Raw genomic sequence first — 17,579 nt, forward strand, 5'->3', positions numbered from 1 at the left:
AAAAAGGTTGAGAACCACTGATTTAGAAGAACGGGATATTCCTCTTGCAAACTTTAGGTTATCTTCTTCTTATATTCCTTCCTTGTTTTAAAGCAAAGAATGGTTATTGTATTGTAACATATCCAGTGGATTGCATAATAGATCGTTCAGATCTAGATCTGTGAGAAGTGAATTTTTTGTTTTGTTTTATGCCTTTGGTCAGGATGTTAAATGTTGTAAGGCTGTAAAACTGATGTCTTTGTTGTATCATTATTCAGAGACTTGACAATTCCACACTGCATTTGATATATGCTGGGCATGTTCCTGAGGTCAGATATTGCTTATATTGTGCCTTTTTGTCTTGGGGCTAATAGACACGCAAGACATTGCTATTCTTGCTCCTTGGTTAATGCTGGAACCAGCAGAACAAAAGGTTAGGAGCACAAAAGCTGAATGCCCTGGGGAAGCCATAAGACTCTTTGTAATTAAAGCTCCAGGATTTGCCAGTTTCTGCTGCTTGTAATTTGTGCAGAGACTCAAAGCCTCTGAAGGATACAAGGACACAGAAGGTCTTTTCAGTGCAGTTGTGGCACAGGTAATCCTCCACTTACAGCCGGCCGCTTAGTAAATGTTTAAAGTTACAATGGACCCTGAAAAAAGATTTATGATTTGATTTTGAGGTTCCGATGTCCATCTCCCCCATGGTCATGTGATTATATTTTGGACTTGGCAACCGGACCATATTTGCAGTCATTTGTAGCATCCTGCAGTCATGTGACCACAATTTATGACATTTTTTTGCCAGAAACTGGCATTTACTTCCAGTTTCCTGCAAAAACTGCCCCACAGTGAACAAAGGGTTCACTTAACAACCACGGTGTTTGCTTAATGGTTGCAAGAGTCATGGTGGCACAGTGGTTAGAATGTAGTATTGCAGGCTAATTCACTGCCCACTGCCAGGAGTTCAATCCTCACCGGCTCAAGGTTGACTCAGCCTTCCATCCTTCCAAGGTCAGTAAAAGGAGGACCCAGGTTATCAGGGACAATATGCTGACTCTGTAAACCTCTTAGAGAGGGCTGTAAAGCACTGGGAAGTGGTATATATAAGTCTAAGTGCCATTGCTATTTGCTTTACCATCACCGATATGGTGCAAAAAAGGTCATGAAACCATCACATGATGACCCAATTTAGGAATTTCACAACTTATTACCAAAATTGTGGGCTCAGTTATGATCATAAATTGTGAACTGCCTGCCATGCCAACCTAGCCTTCTCCATGTCTGTTGCCTTTTAGTAGAAATGGAGAACTTAGAGCTTCCTAATATGGCTAGGAGAGGTTATGGATGGTGAGTCACATATAAGATAAGATGAAATGAGATAAATAACCTTTATTGTCATTTTTTCCGTGAACATACTGGCACATATTAAAAATGAAATTCTGATGCCCGCTCTCAAAAGAAAAAAAATACCCATACCCATACACACACACATATATACATATGGTGTATATATACATATATGTGCTTACACACATACACATATATATTAATCACTGAGCATTTTGAATGCATAGCAGAAAGAAGAGACTTGAGACCTCTTTTTCTTGGTTTATAGCTCCCATTATCCACAGCTGAACATGCTTACTGGTATAGAAGCATCTCTATGCTAATACAGTTTGAAACTCCTGAAAGTTATACTAACCTTCTTTGTCATAGACTTAGTTCATGGACTGCTTACTTAATAATAATTGTATAAAACAAAACAATGTGAAAGAAAATGATAGATCAAGACAGAGGTAGAAGTAGAAACAGTTTTTTTTTCTGAGATGTGTTTGGAAATTCTTTTTTTTTTTTTGAGCTTTTCTAAGCAAGACCTGGGAATTTCTTTTGTGTGTTTGTTCATTTAATAACATTTATACAGAGCTGACTAGCTCTGGGCAGTGTATATGAACAAACCAAGGCAGATTATCCCAACCATTCAAACAATCCAATAAACAATAATATGTATAATAGCAAATAATAATAGCCATGGCTTGGATAATCCTAGGGTCCAAAAACCTATTGAAAGAAAACTGTTTTAAAGACTTTCCTGAATATTTTTTTTAAAAAATTGATTTTTTTAAAATAGTGACACATAAATGGGAGTACATGAAATAGTGAAGGAGAAAGCCCTGAATATGAGGATGTAAAGAAGAGTAGTGCCTCCAAAGTTATACATTGCCAGTTGATGGAAGTACTGATGCACAAGAAACTCTGACATATTCTTAGCACTTGTTCTTTCATTCCAATTGATGGTAAGTTGCTAGAAGAAACAGTTATGCTGCTATTGTGTGTGCAGTGGAAGCCTGCAGCAATACTTATCAGTGCATTTTAAGCAATTGCATCATGTTTGGATGTTTGATTGCTAATTTCCACTTGAAAACCACTGCTGAATGCAGATTGTTGTTGTTGTTGTTGATGATGATGATGATGATATTGACATGAGTACTGTGCATCACTGGGCCCAAAAATGTAAAATGGTGATGTAGGAGACCCCGAAGGAGGGATCAATCAGTCTCAAGTCCCTTCATATCCACAAGAGATCTAAGTCAAGCCCACCTTGAATTCCATTGACTTTTATCTACCGCGAATTTGCTTTGACCATTAATAGTTCAGATTCTTGTAGAGAGCATTAAACCTATATTCATTTGAACTGCCTGGACTCCTGATTTCCTGTGCTTGACAGATGAACTAGGAAAAACAAACTGGATGATTTTTGACAGCAGCTGACAGCTTTTTCAGAGAATGGCTGATGAACTGATTTAGACAACAGAAGGATTGCCCAAGGAGAAACTGTTGTTATGCTTGGCATTTTGTAGGCACACATGGGCTGCATTATTGATATTCTTCCATAGGTTTGTGTTAGATAGGTTGCTTGAATGCTGATGGCAAAGATGACAGCTTCAGGAGTTAAAATTTGGCAGCAGTTGGTGTCATGCTACAAAAATAAAGGTGAGGAATTTCTTCCCACATCATGACAGCTGTCGAAACATCCGCTTATTATTATGACCTAGAAATGAAATGGCAGTTCAAAGGATATCATCACACAGCTTCACCTGTGGGAAAAAAAAGAATAACAAAAAGAGGTTTTGGCAAGAAAATTCATGATGACAGTTTTGAGGGATGCAGATGGTGTTTTTCTTATGATTTTCCTTCAGCTTGGCATCCCTGTCAACTTAGAGCATTACACTGCAATAGTCAACATTTTGAAGCAACTATAAGTGGAGTTTTGGAGCACAAGAAGGAGTTGTCGCTGCAACACAACAAAACTGAGACATCCAAGAGAATGTCCATCTAACCATCCTACCCAGATTTGCCCAGTTTTGTTGCCATTCCACGCTTTTTCCAAAATTGAAGGAATATGCTCAAGGATATTTCTATGTGATGGAAAAGATTCTCAGCACCTGATTGTGGTGGCAAAGTAGGGAATTCTCTCTTTTTAATAACTTTATTAAATTTTAAAATAAATAAAAACTAACAAAAAGTACCAATTGAAACAGAAGAGAGGGAAAAGTAAAGAATGAAAGAGAAAACAAAACGAAAAGTGCAGAAAGAAAAGGAAAGAAATGAGAAATACAAAGACTTCTGACTTTTTTTTTTATAGGTCCTCGTGACTGTAATTGGGCTGGCACTTTTGGTCATAAGTCATGATGATTGTAAAACGGATCACCACATGATTCTGCTTGATTATTTTTTTTTGCAGTGGTTGTTAAGCAAATGTGGCAATCCTTAAGCAAATATGGCTTTTGTTAAGTGAACCCATTTTTTCTGTTTTGTTTTTTTTTGCCGGAAACTGGAAGTAAATGCCAGTTTTTTGCAAAAATGGTGTAAATCATGGTCACATGACTGCTGGATGCTGCAAACTGCCATAAATGTGGGCTGGTTGTTGAGCACCCCAAATTCAGTCATGTGACAGCAGGGGTGCAGACACTGGAATTTTGAATCCGTGTTGTAAGTCCCTCTTTTGGGTCCGTTATATCTTTGAACAGTTGCTAAGTGACCGGTTGTAAGTCAAGGACTACAACATAAATAAGTATATATTAAGCTCTTACTCTAAGTTTACAACATGACTTTCATTTTTTCCATTATCTCTGTTTTTTTCTAATCATCAAATCCAGATATCATAATTTCATCTCTCCCCCCCCCCCTTTTGGGAAAGAGTCCAGAAGAGGCTTTCAATCAGCAATAAAGTTAATGTCATTTCTCTGATTAAAGGTATCTTGCCATCTCACCCAACTCCATCAACTTCACCAAACTTCCATTGTAAATATAGTCAAACCTTTCCACTGTTGTGGATATAAAAATCTTTCTGCTATTATCATATAGTACAACAGAGTTCCATGAGTTTCCCCACCCCCCCAAACTACTTATCCATCAGTCCCAAAAGGAATATTTCTGGTTTCAATTTTGTGTTAGTCTTTAAAATTTTTTGAATTAATGTATGTATTTAAAACTAAAATTACAAAGTGTGGCATTCTTTTGTGATTGCTTTTAGAAGCATGTCCATTGTTGGCAGAAGTGCGTAGCATATGGTGATGATTGATTATGTGTTCATGAAATGATTTCTGGTCGTCAGTACAGTTCAAAGAACATTCAGATTGTTTTGAATGTAAACTTTGTTGCTGTAAATAACTTGATATGATTCATCTGTGGGATTACTAGCATATAACAAAAGTGAATCCACAACCATCTGTTCAAACTGTATAAAATGACAGTTTCTCTCTTTTGCTGCAGCCAAAGCACCAATATTTTAGATCCCATAATAAATGCCTTAAATGCATTCTATCATGTTAGAGTATTAATTGATTCCTGATTAATTTAAAAAAGGCACAATTTTCCTTCTTCATATAATTCACAGGAAGTGTGTCTTTACAGAGAGAAATAATTCAAGAGCCACCTGGAATCAACTCACTTATAATTATTAATTTTCTGAGTTAAAGTCATGGGAGCACAATTTGCAATTGCAATAGGGCCTACAGAAGAGTCCATAATGTGATCCACCAAAGCAGAGGGGAAAAAAAACTTATCTAAAACAGTTTTGAGTAACGTATGAAAAAAGAATATGTTCCATGTTTTTAATTTAAAAGATGCCAAATATCTGCTAAACAATTCTTTCCAGTTTTGAGAAAAAAATTGTTTTGGAGTGCTTCTGTCTAATTGAAAATCTTGAGTTTGGTTGGATATGGATAGTAGGCAGAAGACAGTTTTGTGAAACAACCACATATGAAATATTTCAGTGGTTTTTAGTAGGACAATCATAATAGTTTCCCAGTGTACTTTTATTTTTTTTCTTTTGTTTTTCTTTCTTTGTTCTCTCTGCTTTGTATTGCTGTTAGTCCTCAACTTGATTGCTTAGCAACCGTTCAAAATTATGATGAACCCCAAAAAAGGGTCTTACTTTTTCTAATTTATAAAATTAGAATAAAACAAAATAAATAAAATGTTCTAATATCCAGGGCCCCTGCAGTCAATTGACCACATTTTGGGTGCTTGGCAATAACATCCCACAGTTACCGCCATTTTGCAGCCTCCTGTGATTATGTGACCACAATTTACAATATTTTTCCAGAAATCATTGTTTATTTCCCGTTTCTGGCAAAAAAATGTCCCCTAATGAATAGTGGATTTGCTTAAAAATCACGGTATATGCTAAACAACTGTGGTATTCACTTAACACATCATAAAAAGCTCGTAAAATCGGGCATGGCCATGAGATGATCTGCTTTATAATTATCATGACTTATGACAGAAATTGCAGGCTCAATTATGGCTGTAAATTGAGGACTATCTGTGATTTGTGTTAGTTTATAATGTTTTTTTAAAAACTTAATACATTTTGTTTTAAAAAATAAGAGAGATAGTGTGATTTGCTTCCTTAATTGTAAAAAAATATATTTCACTTGTATAATGTTTATATTCAACATCAATTTTAAGATTCCTAATAATAGCTCTTCCACATTGCTTTATTCAATATCCACTAATATGTTTGTCCATTCCAAGTCCTAGAACTGGCAATTAATCCATTCTTTAGGTAAAATGTGTATTTCTTGCAGCATAGTACTGTAATATAAGATTGCAATTTTTACAATTTGTTACAAATATACTGGCTTCTCCTTAGAAAATGCATTTTGTTTTTATTTTGGAGTGCAAATTTAGTAACCAGATGGACATATTGCACAAATCTATTGTTTGTTTAACTGTGATTTGTAAAAATTATGATTTAGCTGACTTAGTGCAACAGTTTAGTGCATAAACCAAGGTTTGCAAACCACTATAGTTGAGTTCATATCAATATGCTCAGTATAATTCACTCAATATAAGAGAATTATGTGGTCATTAAGAGAACTTTGCTTCTCCCATTAATTTTGCTTGTTGGAAATGGTTGGTAAGGCCACAAATGGCAATTATATAAACCTGGGAAACTGCAAGTATTGTAAATGGTTGCCAAGCTTCTGAAGTTTGATCAGGTGATCGTGGGGATGCTGTCAAGGACCAGTCATAAGCTACTTTTTTCAATTCAATTCAATTGTTGTAATTTCAAACAGTTGCTAAACAAATGGTTTTAAGTTGAGTATAGATGTAGTTAGTATGAGGAATTCATAATTTTCTCTCTGACCTGGGGATTTGTGTTGATTTGCAGGTATCATCAGATCTAAGCTATGGTTTTGCACTCTTGGATCTGTGAAACATTTGAATTTAATTTCTCATGCTTTCCCCTTGTGTGCATTAATGTAAATTCAGTCATCACTCCAATTGTTTAACCTGTGCTAAGGATATTCATGAGCCTTGTCAGATGAGTCATTTCTATTTTTGTACCTCAGTGCAAATCTGCATTCTAAATTGTAGCTACTTTGAAATTAGTTTGCTGCTAATGGCTTCTCTCTTTTCTCCCTTTCCCCCAAACTAGAAGAATTATCATTTTGTCACTGAAGATCCATTGGGTTAAAATTCCCATCATATCCAACTATTACACATATCTAACTATTCTGGAATTTATTATTTATAATATTTTCAATGTAGAGAAATATATACTACAAAAGACAGTTATGTATATACTGTACTTATTATACCTTGCATATTCAACTATGAAAGTTCTTTTTAAACCAAATGAACTAATAAAAAATTACAGAATAACATCAGAAACAGACTACATTATAATTATGACAACATGACAAGACTAGAGCAAAGAAATAATGAATGCAGTTGTAGGAATTCTAATCCCTGTGTTAAAGTGATAAATAATAATCAGACTTTGTTTACATAAAGCCTAGTGGATTGTATCTATTTCAGATGTGATAAAAATGCAGAAACAGAACATTGCTTATTAAATCGGATGCCATTGAATTAATATGTCTTACTAACTGATGCTTAACACAGTATTATTGGTTTATAAGAGTTTCCTTAAATCATTTACTGAATCCATGGCATGATAATCGCTTCTAGCTTAGATGAAAGTTTCTTCTTAGACTCTACAAAAGAGAAGGTGATATTTAATAGTGACTTGTTTTGACAATTTGGGGCTGTGGATTCATTTGGTTAAAGTCTCTTTTAAAGGTTCATTCCTTCCCTATTTCCGTCTTTCCATTTACCCCCTTATTAATCAGTCAGAATTCTGTGATTGCTAAGGTTGTTCTGTCCTTAAAAAACAAAATAAGATTTTTTTTCTCCTCTAATTCTTATCAGGTTTTATTTTGTCTGCTTATCTTTTTCTTGCACTGTAATGTGACAGTTTTATTTGACTACATAAGGATACAGGTTGGGAAAATTACTTTTCTTTTAGTATACAGCAGGTACAAGCAATACAGAATTGCCTTTATTTCAAGCAACGTTTTAGTGGCCCTCAGAGAATTTCAGGAAAGTTAGGGAAGTGGTTAAGAGATAAAATACGATTCCCAAAACAATATATAAAAATACCAAGAAAGAAGAAGAAGAAGGAAAACTTGCTGTTCTTTGGGAACAGAAAGAACACATTACATCCCAAGTTTTGTTTCTCAAGGATAAGGAAGAGAGCATGGTTTAAATAAGACATAGTATGCCAAGCATTTTGTTTAATTAACAAGACATAGTATGTCAGGATAGAGTTCAGAAAGCACTGTGATTATATTCCGTACAACCTATACTCAAGAATCTGACCTACTAACAGTCAAGGCAAATTGGTACCAGATAAGAGTCAGCAAACTTCAAGGGGGCTGGACTTACATCTCTTTTGGGAGCTTAGGGACTCCAGACTTATGATGCATTTGATTCTGCCATCAGGCTCAGCTTGGTCATCTATATCAAGGGTTCTCAACCCCTGGTCTATGGACCGGTACCGGGCCGTGGCTAGTTAGGAACTGGGCCACACAATTGGAGGCATGCGGCAAGTCTGCAAGAGTCTGGGCAGGGGAGTGGCAGGGCAGAAGACGGCTTGCTCACTGCAAAGATTCTCCAGCGGCTACGCTTACAACTGACTTGCAACATCTGGGCTCAGTGTCCTTCCTCCTCTTCCTCCTCCTGCTTCTTGTGCTCTCTCTTCTTCTGTCTCCTCCTCCTCCTGCTTCCTCTCCCTCCTACTTTTTCTTCCTCCTCCTCTTCTTCCTCACTTTCCTCCTCTCCCCCTCCCGGCACCCCAGTTGGGCTTGTGCTCCCTTTGTGCAAGTCTCCAAGTTTGCAAGGCAAGCGCACGCCAGCCCAGCTTGAAACCGGGAGCTTCCACAAAACTTTGTTGGAGGGGGATCCCTCCCCAAGGTATGTGTTTGTGAGGGTGCTTTCTCAGGGTGCAAATAGGGGCAAGGAGAAGCTACCTTTCAATTTAAGCACTGCATCTTCAAGGGAATCTCTCTCGTTTGCACCTTTTCTAAGATGACTGAGTTTTTTGCTTTTGTTTTGATGGTGCTCCAGGTGCTTCATGTTTTGGCAATTTCCTGCCTACTTTAATTTGGTGTGTGTATGTGTGTGTTCACGCTCCTTTCTTCGTGCAGCTCTCAAGTTTGCAAGCCAAGTGCGCTCCTACCCAGGTTGCAGTGGGGAAGGGGGGGGGAGAAGAGAAGCTACATTTCCTCTTAAGCACTGTGTCTCCAAGGGAATCCCTTTTTCATCTGCACCTTTTCCAAGGCTCTCTCTCTCTCTCTCTCTGAATGGTTTTCTTAGCACTTCCTCAATGTGCTGGGTTTTTGGTTTGTTTTGCTGGAAGGCTGAGTTTAGGATTGTCTCTTTTCCTTCCCAGTTTCTTAGAAGCAGAAAGTCACTGGTCTAATCTAATACAATGTAATAATAATAGAAATAAAGTGCATTATTTATTTGTTTATTTAGAAAACGTAGAATAAATATAATGAATCATCCTGAAACTCCCCCCCCCCAGGTCCATGGAAAAATTGTCTTCCAGAAACCGGTTCCTGGTGCCAAAAAGGTTGGGGACCTCTGATCTATATCATGTGTACAAACAACATATGAGTGAGGGGGCAACATGGTTCTTTCTGGGTGTTTAGAACCATATTAACCCAACTTAAATCTTTGCAATGTAGGACAATGTTGTAATCCTTTGTTCTCAAGTTCTTGCCATTCCTAATTGCTGTGCTGTATTAAAACCCCAGCCCAATCAATATGGACAAGAAAATATCTTTCCATGTAGAATACAATAATTGAACCAGATTTCATATATTGCCTATTTAGATATAAATTCCAATTTGGTTCTGAAGAAAACAGAATAAATGGAAGGAACGTGGCTCAGAGTGAACTATTCAGTTCTTCACATAGAAAGTCATAAGAGCAAAACCTCATCACCTCAGGCAGCATTTACAATGCTTAGTTTGCCAGGGATTGGAAATTTTCTTTAGATGCTTTACTTTATTAAAACTAGAAAACTTTCCCAAAGGGGAAAACCCATTCACGGATTTATTTAAAAAAATCTTCCCCAAGATTGTGAATGGGAGCGCACCTGTCATTTAAAAATGAGAGGTGATTCCCAAAATGATTTATAAAAATACCAAGAAAGAAGAAGAAGGGAAACTTGTTAATTATTTTCTTTTAAAATGTTGCCGTGAAGTGAATGCAGGTGTCTTTCACACTGGTGTGGGAAATCCTGTGAATGCCGGGGGTAGATTAGGCGCTTTTTGTTCCCTGCACAAAAAGAAAGAAGGTGCTGCTTCTCTAATGAGATTTGGCACAGTTCCATCATTCAGCTATGGATATTGACATGATCAAATGATTTATGGACAGAGGCAGAATCTTCATGTTTATCAAAACAGTTGTGGCTTCTTCAAGGTGGCTATTTAATGGGTGGTTGGTAACCAGAGAATTAATTGAATTAAAGACAGGAATGACATGGAAATATGAAATCGCACTCAGTAGTGGGAGATGAAGACCAGACAGCTTGAGAATTGTTTTGAGACAAACTACAACCCCCACCCACCCTGCCCCCGGTGTCAACACTGCAACGATCTTGGCTGAAGCCATTTTTGCTTCGTTTTCGGTTGCCACAGTAATGGGAGGGGGGATGAGTGGTTTTAAGGTTAGACTAAACAATAAATTGTCCCGTGGGAACCAAGGTCATTGCTGCCTGATGTTTGGTGGGCTGAGCCTTCCGTTAGAAAGTCTGCCAAAGTATTTTATTGGGGAACGTGGATAATTACATAGTGCTGGTATGGGAAGTTCAACTTTGATACTTTGTAACCAATAAATATGTTCTTTAAGGAAACCTCTTGTCTTGGGGTTCTGCTTTTACTGGTCTCATCTATTGGAACCATGACACCCGGCTAGATGTCTTCTATGAACCAGGAAGAGAGGGTGAAATTTAGATTAACTTTCTTTCCAGCAGCTGGATTCAGAGCTCCTTGTGACCCTGGGATGTACAGTAAAGACTTTGCTGAGCATTTACTCTCTTTTCAATTTTCACAGGTTCAGGATATAGAGTAAGAAGGGGATGATAGCATAAGCCTCTTTTCATGCCACCTCTAGTCACACTCTTTTTTTAAAAATCTGGTGTTTCTCAACCGTGGCAACTTTAAGATATGTAGACTGGGAGAGGGAATTCTGGGAGCTGAAGTCCACATATCTTAAAATCGCCAAGGTTGAGAAACACTAGGTTTTCCCATTTTTTAAAGGTACCAAATAAATATTTAGGGTGGGATACAGTTGGTTCCCATTCACAGATAGGTCTGCCAATGGTCTGCTATGGGTATGTTGTAGTGATGGACAAGACTGAACAGCTTCTGTGTATGTAGAAATGGTGTTGAATTTTTTCCCCGTCACTTAATAATACTATTTTGGCTTGTACTGACTTTGCACCGGTGCATCATCTAAAATTAAACTGTAGCTGGAATAAAGGCTGTTGAAATTGTCTTTCTATTTGCCCTTTGCACTCAGAATTCTTTGATGTAGGTAAAATCTAAAATTGACCTTGGGAAATTATGAGGGAGCTGAAAGGCATTTCACTATGAGAATATGATGGATTTATTTAAGCCCATCATCAAGGTTATCTTCTTATGAGATTTTTTGATTTTTAATGCACATTTAATGCAAATTTTCTTAAAGAAGAAAATTTAGAATAACTTGCAATTCCAGTAAAGTATCATTATAGATTTAACAGCCAAGGCACACTGTTCAGGCATCACGAACACGCTTGATGTAAACCTATGAAGAATTGGAGCATTGTTAAAATAGCAATTTGTAAGTTAAGACTTATAAACATTCCTATATCCCCAGAAATGGTTTTTTGTTGTATTAACAAAAGCAAAAGTAATTGCTATTTCTTAATCTGGATGTGCTTGGATCTCAATAAAAGAAATACAGTCTAGTCCTGTATTGTCTTTTTCTGGTTTGTCCCCAGACTGATCAGGATTCAAGAGATGGTCTTATAAATAGCCCCTGAAAGCACCTTCATCACCTGCCAGTTTGCAGTTCACAAAAATTCAGTAATAAAAGAAAATGAAACAATTCTGCCATAATGTATGTTATGAAATGCTGGTTGTTGATAGGAAATAGTTCAATTGTTATAATTCTTGTAGCCTTGAGCCTTTCTTTTTAATCTTGCTAAAGAGATTCCATAAAAATTGTGCTTGAAAAAGGAATTATTTCCAGTTTTAAATAGATAACAAGAGCCTGACATCTTGAAACTTAAATGACTGAATTCAGATTCACGCAGAAGTTGGTAATCCAAGTAGATTATACAGGTGGCTATAATTATTCCTGGAGTTCTTTTTCAGGTAACAAAAACATGAATTATATGACCTTGGAAAAATTCTACCTGCCTTTTTGTATGTGTATAAAATACACAAAACTGTCCAAAAGTTGGCCTCCAAACAGAATCATGCACCAAAACCCATGGATACCTAAAAGTTTACTGTAGCATGGTCTTTATTTACCAATTATGGATATGTAAAACTACTGGTAGCATAACTGTGGATAACCAGAGCCATTTGTTTAATGGCTACAGTCTACAGTAGGATGTTAGTAATCCAAGAGAAATGACATGGATTTCTTCTTTATAGCAGGGTCTCCAACCTTGGCAACTTTAAGACTTGTGGCTGGCTAATTCTGTGAGTTGAAGTATACAAATCTTACGCTTGCCAAGGCTGGAGAGCCCTGCTTTAGAGAACAGTGCACATTAACTAGTTGTGGCTGAATATGACATCTAAGTATACTTCACATATATTGCTTCCTTTTTACAACTCTGTAATCCCTTAATTCGGGGTAAAATCAGGCAACTGGTTGAAATTGAGAGTTTACTGGCCAGATGCCCTTCCTGACACCACATGGAGTTCGTATTAGATATTTTTTGTTTGCACTCTAGGAGAGAAACATCTGCTGCTACCTAGGATTGAACTCTCAAGCTTCTGAGTGGGAGGCGAGAGTCTTTACCACACTGCTCACTTCACATATATTGCTAATCCCAGATTAAACATGGTGCATTGAACAAGTAATAATGACCTAGTTTGCACATAGCATTCAACTCTAACAGATGGCTTCATGCATCTTGCTAAACCACAGAGTGTGGTTTAGCCATCTTAATTCACTTGGTCTGCTTGGTAATGTGCTAATGTAGCTGGAGTCTTTGTGTTCTGCTTGTAATTCAGAAACCAAATAGCATGGCTTGATTTACAAACACATGAACTATAATTTAGTTTGTTTGGTTTGGAGTTTAGTATTCTGTGATCCAAGCCACTATGGGTTGTAAATCATGATTTATAATGTGACTTGCTTTGCAAATTCAGCCAATTTTGGTTTATTTAATAAAGCATGGGTAATATGAGCAGGCTTAGCCTGATTTGTGAACTCAGCTAGTATGTGGGGGTAAAATAAAACCACATATCTCTTCAGAGTTGAACATTGGTGAGAAATGAGGTGGAAAGTAATGGTATCTTAACATCATTTTTAATAAAAATGGGAAGATTTTTTTTCTGCTTAGTTCCAAGTGGAGAAAAGTTACTTAAATTAATTTTGCAATGTTTTCCAAGCCATTTATATGTGCGTACCTGGTATATTTCATTATGAATTCATTTATGGAATGTTTTTTTATTGTTAACCACTCTGGAATAGATTTGTATGAAAGACTGTACACAAGTAGCTATAAATAACTGGAATTTCATTATAAGTAAAGGCAAACACACTTGGGGATTTTTAACTTAGAATTATAGCATAATAGAATTCAAAAGCAAGGCTCATTAAGTTTAATGGTATTTACTCCCAGGTAAGAGAATGTTATGAGATACTTTTATATAATTTTTAGTGGCTATTAAGATTTCTTTTTTCTTATGATAGTAGAATTCAGAGTCAACACATCAAATTGTGCAGGTTATGCATGTTTGTGATATACTGAAAAGTAGGGACATATGACTCCCAATCTTACTCTTTTTTTAAGATTTTCATTCCTCGCAAATACATAATGAATATTATTTTTCTTTCTGTAAATATTTCATGTGTTCTTTCATTTAGTGAGCTTGTAAAACGTAATAAAATTAAAGTAATGGTGCAAAGAGTTGACTGGTTGCCCAGAAAGCAATGCAAAATAGTATTATTAAGTGAACAAGGCTACAGTTATAAAGAAATTAGAAGAGAAATTGGTGGAAACTTAACCAAAGGTGGCATTTCTATTGTACACTTTTCCCAAAAGGTTTCCATAATTTTGGCCACTACTGTAGATTCCAGAATCTTCAGTGCTTTTCATGACTTTCTGAATGTAGCACTTACTTTATGGCCTCATTGTCTAACAGATATTAGATTATGAATAGATAATAAAACAGCCCATCTTTTATCCCGGTTTTGAAAATGAAAAAAAATAATTTTATTTTTTGCCTTTTGATCAGCTTAGATTAGTTGTACATCAAGTTGTAGATAGAGATTGTATTTTGCTCTGTTTCTTGTGTTAGAATTCAAGGCTGTGATGGCTTCCATCCTAGCGAGTTGATGTTGTCTAGTTTAACCATTGTTAAGCTTTGATTTTTTTTATTTGGCTTGTTTGCAAACTATCTCTAGTCACCATGTTCATGAGTTCTGGTTTATAAAGACCAGAGCAGACAGGAATTTGAAGTAGGAGTTCAGGGTCCTGCTTCAAAGAATGAACTGAAGATGTAATTCGGCCAGTTTGCTGCTTTTGGAAACCCATGAAATCAGTTATAGGTAGTCCTCGACTTAAAACAGTTCGTTTAGTGACTGTTTGAAGTTACAATGGCAATGATAAAAGTGACTTATGACCATTTTTCACACTTATGGCTGTTGCGGCATCCCCATGGTCACATGATCAAATTCAGATGCTTGGCAATTGACTCATATTTATGACGGTTGCATTGTCCCGGGATCATGTGATCACCTTTTGTGATCTTCTGATAAGCAAATTCAATGGGAAAGCCAACCATGTTATTAATTTAACAACGGAAGTAATTCACTTAACAACTGTGACAAGGAAAGTCACAGTAAAATGAGGCAAAACTCACTTAACAAATGTCTCACTTAGCAACAGAAATTTGGGGCTGATTTGTGGTCGTAAGTCGAGGATTACCTGTACCGTGTTCTCAACACCCCCCCCCCCATGAGTAGCAAGATTTTAAGTTCAGAGTCTGATACTCTCTGACTAATAGGGGTTTGATTGGGATGCTCCCTCTTTCTTTATAGGCTTCTCACTTTTCATCTTGACAAAGATAAGGTGTCTTTTCCTCTGAGATGCTGATTTACACAATTCTAGGCAGACCAGAAACTTTTAACACCATTGTAAAATTCAAGACACAAGGTCTTGAATTTTATTTGGCTATCTTCCCAGGTGTCTTTGGTAATAAAATTAGTCCTTGAAGCAATAATCACTACCACCATTTTGGGATAATCTTTTTAAGAAAAGCTACACATCTTCATATATGTCCCCTTGTGTTTGAAATCTCCTTGTGTTTTGTATGTCTCCATGTTTGTCTATGTCTGTGTAACGATTCAAGTGTATCAGAGAAGTTATTGGTTTATTAAGCATTTCTTAGTGATTCTGATAAGGGGTAATTTGTAGAAGTATAAGTGAGTTTTTTTGTTTTTTAACTCTTTTGAAATTCCTTTTTAAGGATTTTTTAAAGTATTCTTTAATGAATGTTTCATTGTAGTACTTACCATGTTGTTATGAAGACCAATTAAATATTTTTGCAATGCTTATCTGTGAATTAGCTGTGAATTAGAGATACTAAAATGTAGCTACAGTAGTCCTTGACTTACAACCATAGTTGAACCCAAAATTTCTGTTGTTAAGTGAGACATTTGTTAAGTGAGTTTTGCCTTGTTTTATGACATTTCTTACCAAAGTTGTTAAGTGAATCACTTTAACAGTTGATAATTTATTAACCTGATTTTTAAGTGAATCTGGCTTCCCCAGTGACTTTGCCTGTCAGAAGGTTGCAAAAGAGGATCACATGACTCTGGGATGCTGCAATGGTCATAAGTTTGAACAATTTGGGAAGCATCTGAATTTTGATCACATGATCATGGGGATGATACAAAGGTTGTAACACTGAAAAATGGTCATAAATCACTATTTTCAGTGCCGTTGTAACTTTAAACGGTCACTAAAAGAATGGTTGTAATTCAAGGATTACCTGTATGGGGAGCAGACTAGGGTCTCAGTACTAGAGACTAGAGAGAAAACCAAAATATAGGTAAAATACAAGATGACCGGGATTCTTTGTGTGTATAGTACGACGTAAATCTACCTGACACAGATGCGGTATCTTGCCTGCTTATCACAAAGGCTTGTGCTACACTACACATCCTACTTTTTTCTATGAAAGAGACTCAAAGCAAGCTATAAGAGGAAATACTTTCCCCAGTCCTCTGAATCTGCTACCTGGCTTCCAGTCTAACGCTCTACCTCACACACAATTACTTTTATTACCAAACTTCCATTGGCCCAGTGGAGATTTTTAACAAGCTCAGTTGCTGCATTTTTGAGAGTCTTGAGATTTCTGAGCAGAAGGATTTTCAAAAGACTTCCTCTGGTTGCTACTGAGGAGATGGAACTAAGAAAACAGCAGTGCTGATGTGGATCATGCCAGGGATTGACTCACTAAATCTTAAGACACTGGATTTCCGTGTGGATGCCCCAAGTGAGTGAAGGCCTGATGTAATTTCCTCTTCAGAGAGACAATAATCTGCCACACTTGATCTCTGCTTCGAGTGCCTGGTTCATAGAAAATACTTGCATTTTCAAGGAGATAGTGAGCTTCACCTAGTAAATATGCCACGGAAAGTAACCAGGACGCTAGGCTGGGTTTCGGGAAACACCCGAGGTATTTATTTGTAGATTGCATAATTAGAAGAGAAATATTACTCAGGATACTAGTAAGCTAATCTGTAGGGCAGAGATCGCAAGGCTGTATCCCCCCTCTCATGTATCTGTAGAGAACTTAAGGAGCTACTTGGTGCTTAAGAAGGGGACAAGTTTGACAGAAATAGCAGAGAGCATTTCATGGTACATTCTCAACTAGAATAAATGATGCCATTGACGGGGGAGAACATTTTGCAACGTTTCTCATTCACTTTGTTCAATCTCTATGGTGATTCTCAGTCATCCAAGTCATAGTTATCCCAAAGGTGCTTTTTCACGAGGCAACTGGACTTTCTTGTTTTTTCTTTGAAGACGTTTCATTCTCATCCAAGAAGCTTCTTCAGTTCTGATTGGATGGTGGGGAACGGAAGGATTTATATGACACTGATGACACAGATAAACCTCCAGTTGGTCTCAAAGACTCTGTAAAAGAATGCAAATGACCAGCTGTCTGCCAGGAGTGTAAATCCTTCCATTCCCACCATCCAGTCAGAGCTGAAGAAGCTTCTTGGATGAGAAGCGAAACGTCTTCAAAGAAAACAAAGTCCATTTGCTCATGAAAAAGCACCTTTGGGACCCACTTTGTTCCTTTTCCACTGTCAGGAATTTTCTCCTTAGTTCTAGGCTGCTTCTCTCTTTGGTTAGTTTCCATCCATTGCTTCTTGTCCTGCCTACAAGTGCTTTGGAGAATAGCTTGACTCCCTCTTCCTCCCGAGATATTGGAACACTGCTATCATGTCACCCTTCATCCTTAGTTCTTGTAAGAGAAGCAGCCTAGAACTAAGGAGAAATT

At 37.0% G+C, this 17,579-nt stretch overlaps 1 protein-coding gene across 1 annotated transcript in view; it reads left to right on the forward strand.

The window, feature by feature from the left end:
- Positions 1-1,279: 1,279 nt before the first annotated feature.
- Positions 1,280-17,579, forward strand: part of TMTC1 (transmembrane and tetratricopeptide repeat containing 1) — a 109,021-nt gene continuing 92,721 nt past the window's right edge. The window contains exon 1 of the mRNA XM_015825004.1: positions 1,280-1,326. Coding sequence (XP_015680490.1) covers positions 1,280-1,326 — 47 coding nt within the window. The remainder of the gene's footprint in view (positions 1,327-17,579) is intronic.

This window comes from Protobothrops mucrosquamatus, unplaced genomic scaffold (genome assembly GCF_001527695.2).
Source record: "Protobothrops mucrosquamatus isolate PMUCROS unplaced genomic scaffold, P.Mucros_1.0 scaffold2444, whole genome shotgun sequence".
NCBI classification, from domain to species: domain Eukaryota; kingdom Metazoa; phylum Chordata; class Lepidosauria; order Squamata; family Viperidae; genus Protobothrops; species Protobothrops mucrosquamatus.